General features: G+C 42.3%; 1 protein-coding gene across 8 annotated transcripts in view; it reads right to left on the bottom strand.

Annotated features, from left to right (window-relative positions):
• LOC143518461 (uncharacterized) overlaps window positions 1-13,032 on the bottom strand; it is an 88,342-nt gene extending 75,310 nt beyond the window's left edge. For all 8 annotated transcript variants that reach the window (XR_013132201.1, XM_077010930.1, XM_077010929.1 and 5 more), the window contains exon 1: window positions 12,909-13,032. Coding sequence is in view for 7 of the 8 variants with exons in the window: in XM_077010930.1 (XP_076867045.1) it covers window positions 12,909-12,920 (12 nt within the window). In the remaining variant the exon portion in view is untranslated. The remainder of the gene's footprint in view (window positions 1-12,908) is intronic.
• Between the last annotated feature and the right edge of the window lie 445 nt (window positions 13,033-13,477).

Raw genomic sequence — 13,477 nt, 5'->3', positions numbered from 1 at the left:
TGTCACGTCTAGCCCCGCCTCCACATGTCATTCAAGTCTATGTTTTGTTGTCATGTGCTTTTGTTTATTTTCTCCATTGTAACTCCGGGGGCGTCACGGAGCAATGGGGTAGACACAAACGCTGAGAAGAGCAAGATTTGTTAAAAGGAAGTCAAAAATCAGGATTGTATAAACAAGCATGAGTCAAATCCAAGAGGGAGTCTAAACACAAAACATATCCTACATGTATAGACACTAGGGATGTGGAGATTCACCGATTCATATCGGTGAATCGGCACACATGTCTGCGATTTGACTGCACCGGTAGATTCAATGTGCATCAGGTTTAATTTGCGGGCGAATTTACGGTGCATCGCCTCTAGCCTTTTTGCATCGGCAAGTACCATGGTTAAATCGGGTGTTTTGTTTTCCAGTATCTATTCCTTATTCTAACATATTTTTCAGAGGCAACATTTTTTATTTTTATTTTTTATTTTTGCGAGGCAACATAAATGCACCATCGTGTCCTCAGGCACTGACGCAAGCACGCAGATGTACACAACAAAGATGGAGGGAAACGAGAGCATTAGCAACGACAAAGAGATATTTAAGGCACCAAAAAAGACACACCAATCAAACGTGTGGCAATATTTCGGGTTTTTTAAGCGAGATGGGTCAACTTGACAAGATGCACGCAATCTGCAAACAATGTGGGGCTATCAAATACGTTAGTAGCACAGCGAACCTGGCGACACACATGAAAAGACGGCACGGTGTGGACATCGCTGCGGCCGCTACCCCCTCGTAAGTCTAGCAGACTTTTGTATAAATATAGATGGAGAAAATAACAGAATAATTCAGTTGAATAAATTAATGCTCTGTCTGAATATACTGAATTATGCATTTTTTTATATTATGTATTGGTTTTGCTCCATTGAAAACAACCAGATGCATACATCCCTTAAATTGTTAGAAAGTAAAGTAGAATTGTGCTATTGAGTTAAGAAAACTGATGGGTTAGGCCAATACATCCTCAAACCTCAACTAACTGTATCGAATGATCACTTATCAAACCGAATCCTCATATAATAAGTCATATCGTTACCAATCATTTTTGAATCGCATCATATCGTGAACAGGAGTGATTTGTATCGCATCGTATTGACAAGGGGTTTCAGAGTATCCCAGTTATATCGCATCGGTGGCAGTGTGTCGAGATGTGTATCGAATCTACCTTAATGGAGAAGATATACATCCTTAATAGACACAGATGTGGTGCCCTAGGCGAGATTTTGGTTGGTGCCCCCTGCATCATCAATCGTCGGGTTGATTGTATTAGTATTAAAGAAACAAATAAAAAGCAAATGAATTATAAATATTACTGTTTAACAAGAAATAAATATAAACGTGTTGTCACGGTACGGCGGGCCCCCTACTGGTCGCCCCCATTCACAGCGGCAGATGTCCTGTCAATCATGGCGTGTTCATCCCTCGGGTGGGCGGAGCTCATGATCCGTCTCACCTGAGGGTCGTTTGTTTGTCTATATATGTCTTGTCTTTGTACCAGTTGACCGCTGGTTATTATATCCTTAATTCGAATCAGTTCACAGGTTTTGGTTTGTGCACTTTTCATATTAAACCATGCTTTTTCCCTGAGACTCGGCGTGATCGCTTCCATTTATGTTTGCTCACCCTGCCCGTCACAGGTGTTGCACAAAAAAATTTAAACTATTTTACATAGTAGTGCAGAGAACAACTTTTACATATTAATAATAAATCAAAATAAATAAAAAAACAACAACTACCATCAGTGCAAATCAGTGCAATTTGCCTACTACAGCATTGTTATTATTTCAAATGTGCATCTGCAATAAACAAAGGAGCATTTAATATATATTTATTTTAAAACTTGTTGAGCTAAGCTAATAATAACACCTAAACTAGGATTGGGCAGTATGATGATAGAATTGTAAAATTGTGGCAGTATATTAACCACGTGACATGACGCAACGTGCTAAATCTGTACTTTGAAAAATGGGGCGTTTAAAACATTTTGCGCATCCATTAAAATGCGTGGGTGGGGTCAGTAGTTAGAGGTCACTGGTTATGGAGTGGCGGTTTTCAGGTGTTGTGTGTTCTTATTATTATATTTATTTATTTGACTAATATTATTAAACAATAAAATTATGATTATGTGTATTTTGCTTGTTTTCACAGTTATTAATTTTTCATTTGTAAAAAAAAAGCCTTTATTTCCTAATGGGAGGGCCAGCCCTGCATAGACATAACGAGACACAAAAGCACACAATAACAAGACATAGAATATATATGCTACAATACATGCAATGAACCAATGCTGAAACAGAAACAACAGTCGACAATGACCAGCAACACAACAGACCAAACACAGGATTTAAGGACAAGAGACTAAACAAGTAACACTTAAATATGCGGTCAAGGGGGCCAGGTCACAAATGACATGGGCGTGACAAGAGAACACATGAGAAACCCATCGAAAAAAGACATATGTGATTGACAGCTGAGAGAAGGGCTTATCCTCCAGAAATATGTTTATGTGCCAGCTTCACGTAGGTAGGCCGTCTTGCTCTGCCACAGCTCTCAATTTGGCAATAACAATGTTCACATCAGCGCCAGATAAGGCAAAGATGTCTGCCACTTGTTCAATTAACCTTTCACACTAATCGAGGGTAAATTCACCATAAGGACTCGTCTGCTACCCTTTGAAATAAACTAATGAGCACTTCTGGGACCATGTTTCAAATAACTCGCCTGTACTAGTGATGTGTCTTTTGCGAATGATTCATTCGAATGAACAAATAATTTGAGTGAAAGTACTGAATCAAATCACTTCCTCAGCTGATTCATTCCTTTCTCAGTTCAGTAGTGAACTGAGGGCTCCCCTTCACTCACTGATTCGTTCACTGAATGTCACTGTGATTCATTCGCACTGGCACCCAGAGAACTGTTGCTAAGGACGTGATTCACATTTCTGCTGCCACTCACTCACATTTTCTTTTTGATTGCATATTTAAGTTGATATTTTCCTCTTAATGTACAGTTTTTAATCTTAATTTTGCACTTAATTTCTCTAATTTAAATTTTACATTTTTTGTATTATGTTATTTGTAATGTGATTTATATTTCCTATAATAAACCCCACATTTAGTTGCATACTTGAATCATTTTTATTTATTATTTTTTTACAACACTCTTGACTCCTGGTCCCGGAAGCCGTGAACTAAACTGAAACATGAACCGTTCAGCCGTGTATCAGTTAGGTGGTTCAGAGTGGCAGGCTCCTCCTGCCAAACACTGAACCATCCGGTGAATGAATATTTTGAACAAATCTTTTTAGTAGGGGTGACCTGCAATAGTCGCTGATTCGACTATAGTCGACTATACCCCCTAGTCGACTATGAACGTCATAGTCGAATGTACCATTCTAACTGCATGGGGGTGCCCAAGGATGCAGCTAAGCATTAGTTGTTACATGAAATGTCTGTCTTCGTTATATATAGCCTTTTGTCAAATAAACTCATCCTAATTTCTGTTAACAAATATTTTTAAATGATGTTTGCGCATTAACAATAGGCATCTTCCTTACTACACATTAATAAATCACACCCTGCAGTTGCACAATCCAAATGAGCGGAGCTGAACACGCTACACGATAGTCAGTAACATCTACCGAGATTATAATGGCTACTAAAAAACTTCAAAAGTATTTTGAAAAAGATAAATATTAATCAAACAAAGTAAAGTGCAAGTTATGTCATCAACGTCTTTCATTTCGCACGACAACAACCAACAATGGCATACCATTTAAAACGCATAAGGTAAAAAAAAACAGTTCAGCCTTTTGTCGTTTCGGTCGTGTCGTCTCGTCTCGTCGCGATGCGTCTCGGCAAGTAAACCTATAAACATTTTTGGTTGTTGTTTGCTTTTTAAACCCCGTTACTTGAACCTTTCCTTATAATTTTTTTGCTATTGTGTGGCAATTTTTTTTCAGGCAGCTATATTTTATTTAAAATATTTTTGACATTTTGCACAGTTCGATATGCGCAATGCGCACTGACGGTTAATGTTCTCTAACGTTTCATAAAAATAAAAAAGAAGTAAATAAATAAAAGCTGAGTAAAGCCAACCTATCGTGTTTATTCATTTATCTGAGTGTTTTAGGTTTTTACTTTGAAGAGGAAAAAAAGTCCTGAATGAGAACGGGATCCCGTTTAAGGTGCACAAAATAAAAAAAATAAAAATAAACCTGATTCGACTATTAGTCGACTAAAGGGAAAAGCTGACGAATCAGATTCGACTATGAAAATCCTTAGTTGAACACACCCCTACTTTTTAGTGAACTGTATGGTGTCAATATAGGTCCCAAAGTTTTGAGAATCAAAAACCAGGATCCATAACCAATAAATGATGTTTTGTAATTGAGAGAACTGTCGTTAATATTTAGAGTTAAAAAAGCAGGTTTGTAAACCTGGGCCCGTATTTATCAAACTTCTTAGAGTGGAATTTTGGACTTAAGTGCTGAAAAATTCTTAGATTTGCTCCTACTCAGAGAGTTAAGTGTAAGTGCCAGTTATCAAAACTCTCAAGTATAAGAATCACTCTTACTCTCCCGAAAAGTTAAGACTGCTCCAGAGGACTCATAAGTCGTTAAGAGTTGCCACTAGGGGGCTGAGATGGCACTGAGAAGACAGAGACGTGTGCGAACCTTCATTTTAGGTACACATTTCAATTTTATAGATATATAAATATGCACACAAATATGCACAATGCACAAATATGTACAATAATTAGGCATTAAGATAAGCATGGGTTAAATTTTTTTTTTCTTTTTTTCGTGCAAGCATGTAATATTCATGCTGCGATTTTCATACTTTAATTTTAAGCTTTGACTTCTGCCTTGTCAGTTATTGTATGTCATTTGGGAGTGAGTCCTCTGCCAGACTTCCTTCAGACGCTCACTTTTCCTCTGGCCATTCATGACTGGTGGTGTTTGGAAGTAGAGGTCTGCACTCCCGCGGTAATCCCGCGGGACCCGACAGAATATCTTGCGGCGCGGGACAGAATTTAATTGTTATTGGCGGGAGCGGGAGTTGAATTAGTCCAGGCGATGCGGGAGCGGGACCACATATACATGTAGAAAAATCCCGCAAATTAATAGTCTAGAAAATTATAATAATAACAACGCAATGATTTCCATGCATAAGGAACAGGACGAAAACAACTAATCATTCAGTAAGTAAGCAATAAACTAATTCAAAATATTGGCTAAGCAACTGATCACGTGAACATGAAGTGTGCGTCATTTTGTCATTTTGATACAGAAATGGCAGAGACTGTAGACCAGGGGTCGGCAACCTTTGAGACATGGAGTGCCAACTTTAACATGTCCAGTCAATGAGTGTGCCACTATGGCGGCGAGTTTAAATTGTTGACCGAGGAGAGGAGGAGGGGGGTGTAAATGGACACAAATTAAGTATTATGTCGCAATCGATCGCCAAGTTTAAACGCCTCCGCCGTTCGCGCGAGGTGTGCGTGCGGAGTCGCGCGCTACGGTCACTCGCGAAAGTATAATCCATTAAAATAATAAATTATATTAAAATATATATTTTTGCTGATGCTGGTCCAGCGTGTCGCGTGCCAGTGACTATGCCTCAGTGTGCCAATGGTGGCACGCATGCCATAGGTTGCCGACCCCTGCTGTAGACGGTCAACCAGTTTCAGCTGTGGAAAATTCTATTAAAACAGGCGAATACACCACAATTAAGCCAACTACAGGAAAGTCTGATATATGGAAGTCATATTCCATTGTAATTAATGTGTGACGGGCAGGGTGTGCGAACCAAAAGGAAGCGATCACGCCAAGTCTCAGGGAAAAAGGATGGTTTAATAGAAAGTGTGCAAACCTAAAACCCGTGCAATAGATCCAAATTAAGGATATAATGACCAGCGGTCAACTGGTACAAAGACAAGGCATATATAGACAGACAAACGACCATCAGGTGGGAACGGATCACGGGCTCCGCCCACCTGAGGGGCGTACACGACGTCACAAAACAACAACAACACAGCCGCTGTGGACAGAGGCGGCCGGTAGGGGGCCGCCTCACCGTGACAGACCCCCCCACCAAGCCGCACTCCCCTCCACTGGGTGTGTGGCACACAGCGGCTGCACAACAACACGAAGGGGCAGGAAGGCAAGGACAGGCAGGGACACACCTCCTGCAGTCCACGAGCTGAAACACAAAACACATAACATTAGTCAGCTCACCTCCCTGGGCGGGACCCTGGACCGACCGGGCCGTTAACAACACAAAACCACGCCCCAGTCGGTCACAGGGCCCTCACGCCCTAACCGGCATTCAGCTGGTAAGCCCCATGGGTGTGAGGACGAGGGGCTACGGCTCCTCTCTCGTCCCTTGTGTGTGTGTGGGTGTGCAGGCTACCTCTCCAAGGCGTGGCTACTTCACCTCCTGGACCTACCTCCTCCCAGAGCTGACCCCTGCCTTCTGCTAGGGGTCACCCCAGCCTCCTGGGGAGCCAACCCCTCCCGGGGCCTCTCATCTCAAGGTGGACTCCTCCACCCAACCCAGGAGCGCCAGAGACCGAGGCCCAGAGCACCCCCGACGCGGGCTAGGGAGCAGCCCCAAGGGCCTCCTGGTCACCCCGGGCAGTAGGGAGGATCTCCCTCCTCAGCAGGAGCTTTTCAGACCGGAGCCCCATGGTCCCCTAACATCCGGGGGCCCCAGCCCTCTAGGGAGGGGCTCTTTATGACCGGGCTCCGGTCACCCCACAACACAAGGGGGCTCCTGCCAGGTGGAGATCCCCACAAGGTCCAGGAACACTGCCAAGGAGAAGCACCTGCACAGAAAACACACCCTCACACACACACACACAAAACACAAACGCGCCTTACCCTATTCAGGGCCTCCCTTGGGAGAGACGCCCTCCGTGCCACACCCCATGGCACGGGACCACAGCCGGTCCCCCCCCAAACACACATTTAAGGGGAGGAGCATGTGTGGAATTACATGTAACAGTTGACATCACGCTAGGACAAAACACACACGCAAATACTAGACAAACAAAAAACGGTGTACAAACAGACAGACGGAACCCATCACATGCGCGCTCTGTTTACACACACACACAGTGACGCGCGCCGCTCAGAGCCGCAGTCGCTCCCCACATTAAACACACGACACACGGGGAGCGAGGCGACAGTGACGAGCGGCAACCGCGTCACACATAAAACATTCAACATAGAACATAACGAGCACGCACACTGGTCCACACGTCCGTCACCCGTACACACATACAAAACACACGAGAGTCCACCAGGCAGACACCCTGGTGTTCGCCGTGCCACATACACACAAGCGCACGGCGAAACTCCCGCAACATACAACGGACACGAAGAGCTGTCTCAGGGCAGACTGCCCTGGTCCTCGCCGTGCTACACACACACACACAAAACACAAAAGCACGGCGGAGCTCTTCAAACAAAACACCACGCAGACAAACACCTACCACGAGACATGACCACGAACGAAGGAGAAAGTAAAAGAGACTCGGCGGCTTCCGAAGGGTGGCTGGTCATTCTGTGACGGGCAGGGTGTGCGAACCAAAAGGAAGCGATCACGCCAAGTCTCAGGGAAAAAGGATGGTTTAATAGAAAGTGTGCAAACCTAAAACCCGTGCAATAGATCCAAATTAAGGATATAATGACCAGCGGTCAACTGGTACAAAGACAAGGCATATATAGACAGACAAACGACCATCAGGTGGGAACGGATCACGGGCTCCGCCCACCTGAGGGGCGTACACGACGTCACAAAACAACAACAACACAGCCGCTGTGGACAGAGGCGGCCGGTAGGGGGCCGCCTCACCGTGACATAATGGAGATGGAAATCGGCTTGTTGTGATACATGTCAGAAAGTGTTGGTGTACGTCACCTAACGGGATGTGTTTGGACTGTGATAAGAAATGGGACAGCGCGATCAATCGCTATATTGCTGTTTTAATAAATACATAAGAAAATTTCAAGTACTAAATCTAATTCATTCAATTCATATTAGGATTGCGGGCGGGGGCGACAGAAATGTGTATGTGGTGGGCGGGTGCGGAATTAAAACAAGCGATTTTTTGGCCGGTGCGGGCGGGAGCGGGATTAAAACAAGCAGGTGCGGGCAGGAGTGGGATTAAAACAAGCGATTTTTTGGCGGGAGCGGGTCTAAAACAAGCGGGAGCGGGCGGGAGCGGGATTAAAAAAGCAGTCCCGCGCAGACCTCTATTTGGAAGCGCTGTCAGAGAGGGAGGGGCAGATGGAGAATCTGCGCTCAAGCCAGCAGGGTCGGGAGCACGAGCTTTAATACTGACAGATGCAAATATTTTATTAGCATCACAGTGTTTGTGTGCAAATCTAAATAAATTTTAAAAACATTGTCTTTGAGATATACTTTAGAATTTCATTAATGCAGGATCCATTCCACATATCACCACAGTGTCTTCCCCCATGATACGCTGCACCACCTCACAAACTGCGCTAAGAGGCTTGCCTGGTGGTCCTCCGCCTGAATGTGATTCAGTTAGAATGTATGCAGTATCCAAAATAAATCAGAGAAAACATATGTATAACAAAAGAAAGAAGGAAACAAATTTTTTATAAAGATTATTTATTAACTACGTAAATACGCTGTGTTATTTTACAAAAATCATGACTGCAACATTATTAAGTTAAATGTGAAGGTATTTCAACATTTTCTGAATTTTATCTTGTGTCACGTAAACCAGTTTTCGGCTAACTTCTGCTGTGATTTAAATCCAAACTGTAGCAACGTCGAGTCTTTAATGCAGTCTTTTAATGAAGAGTGTTCCCTGTTTACTGGACAAGGTGGCTCCTCTAAAGACTAGGTCTAGGCCTATCATTAACAAAACTCCATGGATGACTGATGAAGTTCGTTCTTTAAGACAGAAGTGTCGTAGATCTGAGAGACTTTGGAAAGCTACGGGTTTGGAAGTACATCGTCTGTACCTAAAGGAGCTTCGCATCTCTTTAATGATCTAGTAAAGGATGCTAGGTCCTCCTTTTTTGCGAATCAAATTTTACTCTCCAAAAGAAACCCAAAGATTTTATTTAATACCATAAACAATATTGTAGCTCCTCCTCCTGTAGCGCTGCCATGTCTTTCAGCCAATGACTGTAATAGGTTTCATGTGTTTTTTGTGGAGAAGGTCATGGACATTAGGTCCAGCATTAAGCCAGTGGCAGGTGTTTCCTCTTCTAGCCGCCCACCTTCTCTTACTGTTTTGGATTCCTTTCAGCCTATCAGCTTAGATGATCTGCTGGATGTAATTGTGAGGCTAAAGCCATCAAGTAGCTCCGTGGATGTGATACCCTCTTCATTATTGTTGAAGGTCTTACCTACCGTTGGCCCTGCTATATTGGCCATTGTAAATTCCTCACTGTTAACAGGTTGCTTTCCATCTTATTTTAAACACGCCACTGTTCAGCCTCTTTTAAAGAAATCAAATTTAGACCCGGCTGTGCTTAAGAACTATAGGCCTATATCTAAGCTTCCTTTCTTATCCAAAATTTTAGAGAAGGTGGTGGCAAACCAACTGATTACAGTTTTAGAAAATCACAATTGCTACGACTCTTTACAATCTGGGTTTCGGAAGAGGCATTCTACAGAGACTGCTCTCCTGAGGGTCTCAAATGATCTTTTAATGTCTGCTGATGTTGGTGACTGCTCTGTGTTGGTGCTGCTGGATCTCAGTTCTGCGTTTGATACCATTGATCATGAAATACTGATAAATAGGTTACGTGACTGGGTGGGCATATCTGGAACAGCACTTGATTGGTTTATTTCTTATCTCACTGGGAGAAGTTTCTCAGTTACGATGGGAGATTACACGTCTGAGGCAACCCCATTAACCTGTGGGGTTCCACAGGGTTCAGTTTTAGGGCCTTTGTTGTTTTCTTTGTATATGTTACCTTTGGGGCAGATTTTAAATAGTTTTAATATTTCCTATCATTTATTTGCTGATGATATTCAGCTTTATTTCTCTTTTAAACCAAGTGAGGTTCATAGTTTGTCTAGGCTATTAGATTGTCTTCAATCAATCAGAGAATGGACCTCAAATAACTTCCTACAGCTAAATGACAACAAGACTGAGGTATTGATCATTGCTCCTGATAGGCTTAGTCAAACGATTAAGCAAAATCTTGGACTTCTTTCCTCTGCTGTCCACACTAGCCTCCGAAATCTGGGAGTTATCTTCGATCAGTCTTTAGCATTTGATTCTCATGTTAAACAGCTGTCAAGATCCTGTTTCTTCCACTTGAGAAATATCAGTAAACTGAGATCTATGGTTTCAACAGCAGATCTAGAGATGCTGATCCATGCGTTTATTTCATCTCGCATAGACTACTGTAATGCCTTGTTTTCATCTCTCAGTGTATCAGCTCGTGGACGTTTACAGATAATTCAAAACGCTGCAGCGAGGTTACTGACCAAGTCAAGCAGACGGTCTCACATAACACCCATTTTAAAATGCTTACACTGGCTTCCTGTAGAATTCAGGATCCAGTTCAAGATTTTAACTTTAACATACAGAGCACTACACAACACAGCTCCTGTGTATGTCGCTGACCTGCTCCACCCCTACACTTCATCACGATTACTCAGGTCAAACAACCTGAGTTTACTGTCTGTGCCACGCTCATGTCTAAAGACTCGTGGAGACCGAGCATTTAAGGTGGTTGCTCCAAAACTGTGGAACACACTGTAGATACTTTTAAAAAACAGCTAAAGACTTTCCTTTTTACGCAGGCGTTTAGTTAGTGGTGGAGGTTGCAGCCATTGACCTTGTACACTGTATTTTATTTCTGTTTTATAGTGTGTGTTTTTGTGTCTTTGATTTATTTTATTTTATTTTCCGTTGTAAAGCACTTTGTGGCTTGTGCCTGTGAAAAGTGCTATATAAATGTATTTTACTTTTTACTTACTTTTTTTTACGTAGGGCAACGCCCCCTCTCGTAGCTGTCACTCTGGGTTCCCTCATGTCCGTGTTCCCTGCCTGTTTGTCCCGCCCTGCTCGTTTGTCTTCGTGTTTCCTTGTTTGTTGCCACGCCCCAGTGTCATTGCCATCACCTGTCCCTAGTTAGTTTCTATGTATAAAGTCCCAGTATTTCCCCAGTCCAGTATCCGTGATTTTGTCTACTCCGTGCCTTGTGCTTTGTCTGCCTGTTTGTAGTGAGTATTTGTTTCCGCTACAAAGTATTCCTGCCTGTTCCGTGTTTCCCCGTCGTGTTTGGTTATTTTGTCCGAGTATGTCTGTTCGCGTTTCATGTCTGGACTGCCTGCCCGTTGTGACCCATGCCGGTTATATCGATGCTGCTTCTGGAATTTCCTGTAATAAATCTCGCTCTCCTCCGCGTTTGTGTCCGTCTCCCTGTTCTGCGCTACGCAGAACGTTACATCTTGACATTTCTCAGGAAATATTCTTGAACATGAAATCCGATCCAGTGATTGGTTCTTGCAGGGAGTTTTGAAACGACGTCATCCAGGATCAGCTTTGCGGTACAGCCAGGTGTCGTAAATGGAGTTAAGTCCCGCCCACCTATCCCATTCTACATACCCTGCGACACACCCACCCTGCTACGTTAGCGAAAGCGCGCCAATCTCACCCTGTTGGAAAATGGCCACCCGGCACACACAGGTAAGATGTGTGTTTGTTTTCTCATATCAGCTAATTTTAATGATTATCTATTTTAGTAACCCACAGTAGATACACTGAAGTAGATTGTTGTGTAGTTACTACTACCCTGTTGTATATTGTAATCATGTGTGTGTGTGTGTAGAATGGGATGGGTGGGCGGGGCTTAACTCCATCAGCCAATGACCACCTGTCAAATCAGGTCCAAAAGTCAAAAGTGAGAAACTTCTGGAGGCGAGAGTGAGACTGAGAGAAGCGCGAGCAAGAAAAAGTGTCTAGAATATTAATCTCAAAATAGACAATTAAAACCATAAATATTCTGTTTACGAACCTGCTTTTTTATCTCTCAATATTAACGATTATATTAACTTAATTAAGTTTTCTCAATTACAAAACGTCGTTTATTGGTTATGGATTCTGTTTTTTGATACTCAAAACTTTAGGACATATATTGACGTCATAGAACTGATTCTAATGATTCAATTCATCTAAAAGACCTGCTGTGCCCATCACTAGCCTGTACTGCTTAGCGCTGTAGTCCCGTCCTGATTGGCTGCCTGAGGGGGAAAGCTGTGGAACCCGATTGGCTGAATAAAGTGGAGGGCTGTGGAATCTGATTTGACTTTTTAGCTTTGTGGTGAGGTTGAAAATTACATTTCAAACGCATTATCACTGAATGCAAATGCATATTAGGTGAATAACATTTTAATTATAATTTTGATACAACTTTTGCATGATCACATGAAACTTCATGTCGGGAAATTTTCAGTTAAATAAAGGCACAAATAAAGCATCAAAATGTATGTGTAAATGAAATATGAATAGACGTCTACCACATTGCAAATGTAAATGGAATTATTGCATTTGACTTTGAACTTGCTTAAAGTTGCTTGTATGAGTGGAACATGTAAATGCTAATTTAGAATTACATTGCCATTTTGTGTAGCCTATTACATTTTCATTTTAATATTGACATAGAAAAACTTTGTGTCTTTGTGCTTTGTTCCCGTGTTACGTTTCATTTGAGGTAATGTTTATTTGGTTTAGTTCGTTGTTTAGTATGTCTAAAGATCATTATTGAAGTCTTGGTTTTGATTCAACGTCTAACTACCCGATAAAACCATTTAAACGACTCTGATTATGGATTACCTACGTTATATATTACCTACCTGCGTACGCATTCACAACAAGCAGTCCCAACATCACATTTTGCTGAAAGGCTAAAGACGACAACGAATAACCTGTGATTGTTTTGCATAAGGACACTAGCTGTAGCCATTAGCTAGAACTGAGTTTACAACTTTTTCGCGCAGATTAACACATTTCAGTCTAAGGTATCTACTCACCTCCGTTTATCTTCATGTACCCGACGCGAGAACTAATGTACATTCACTTTCTCTTTGGATGACGTATTACACCGACAAAGTGGTTATTACTGCAATTAACACTGTAGCTCAAAAGACAAATCGAAAACTTTTCTGTGTAGAATTAAGTGGACGGAGATGTATTTAATGACATATTTCTAATACAGTTGACAATTGTGCTGTTCTTTCTGCACTGCAGCAGAATCATTTTGCAATCTCCTCTCTGGCCACCAGAGGGCCTCCTCCCCAGATTCTTATAGTAAGATGAGTCACTTGTGCTGTATTGATTGAGTTTCACTTTTGCTACCTGTGTTTACCAATATGCAGCCCAAGTGCATCACAGTCCAAAATGTGTTTTAGTGGGTGAAATTTTG

The sequence above is a fragment of the Brachyhypopomus gauderio genome, chromosome 7 (genome assembly GCF_052324685.1).
Source record: "Brachyhypopomus gauderio isolate BG-103 chromosome 7, BGAUD_0.2, whole genome shotgun sequence".
Taxonomy (NCBI): domain Eukaryota; kingdom Metazoa; phylum Chordata; class Actinopteri; order Gymnotiformes; family Hypopomidae; genus Brachyhypopomus; species Brachyhypopomus gauderio.
The sequence above is the reverse complement of the archived record's forward strand: the minus strand, read 5'-3'. Positions and strand labels throughout refer to the sequence as shown.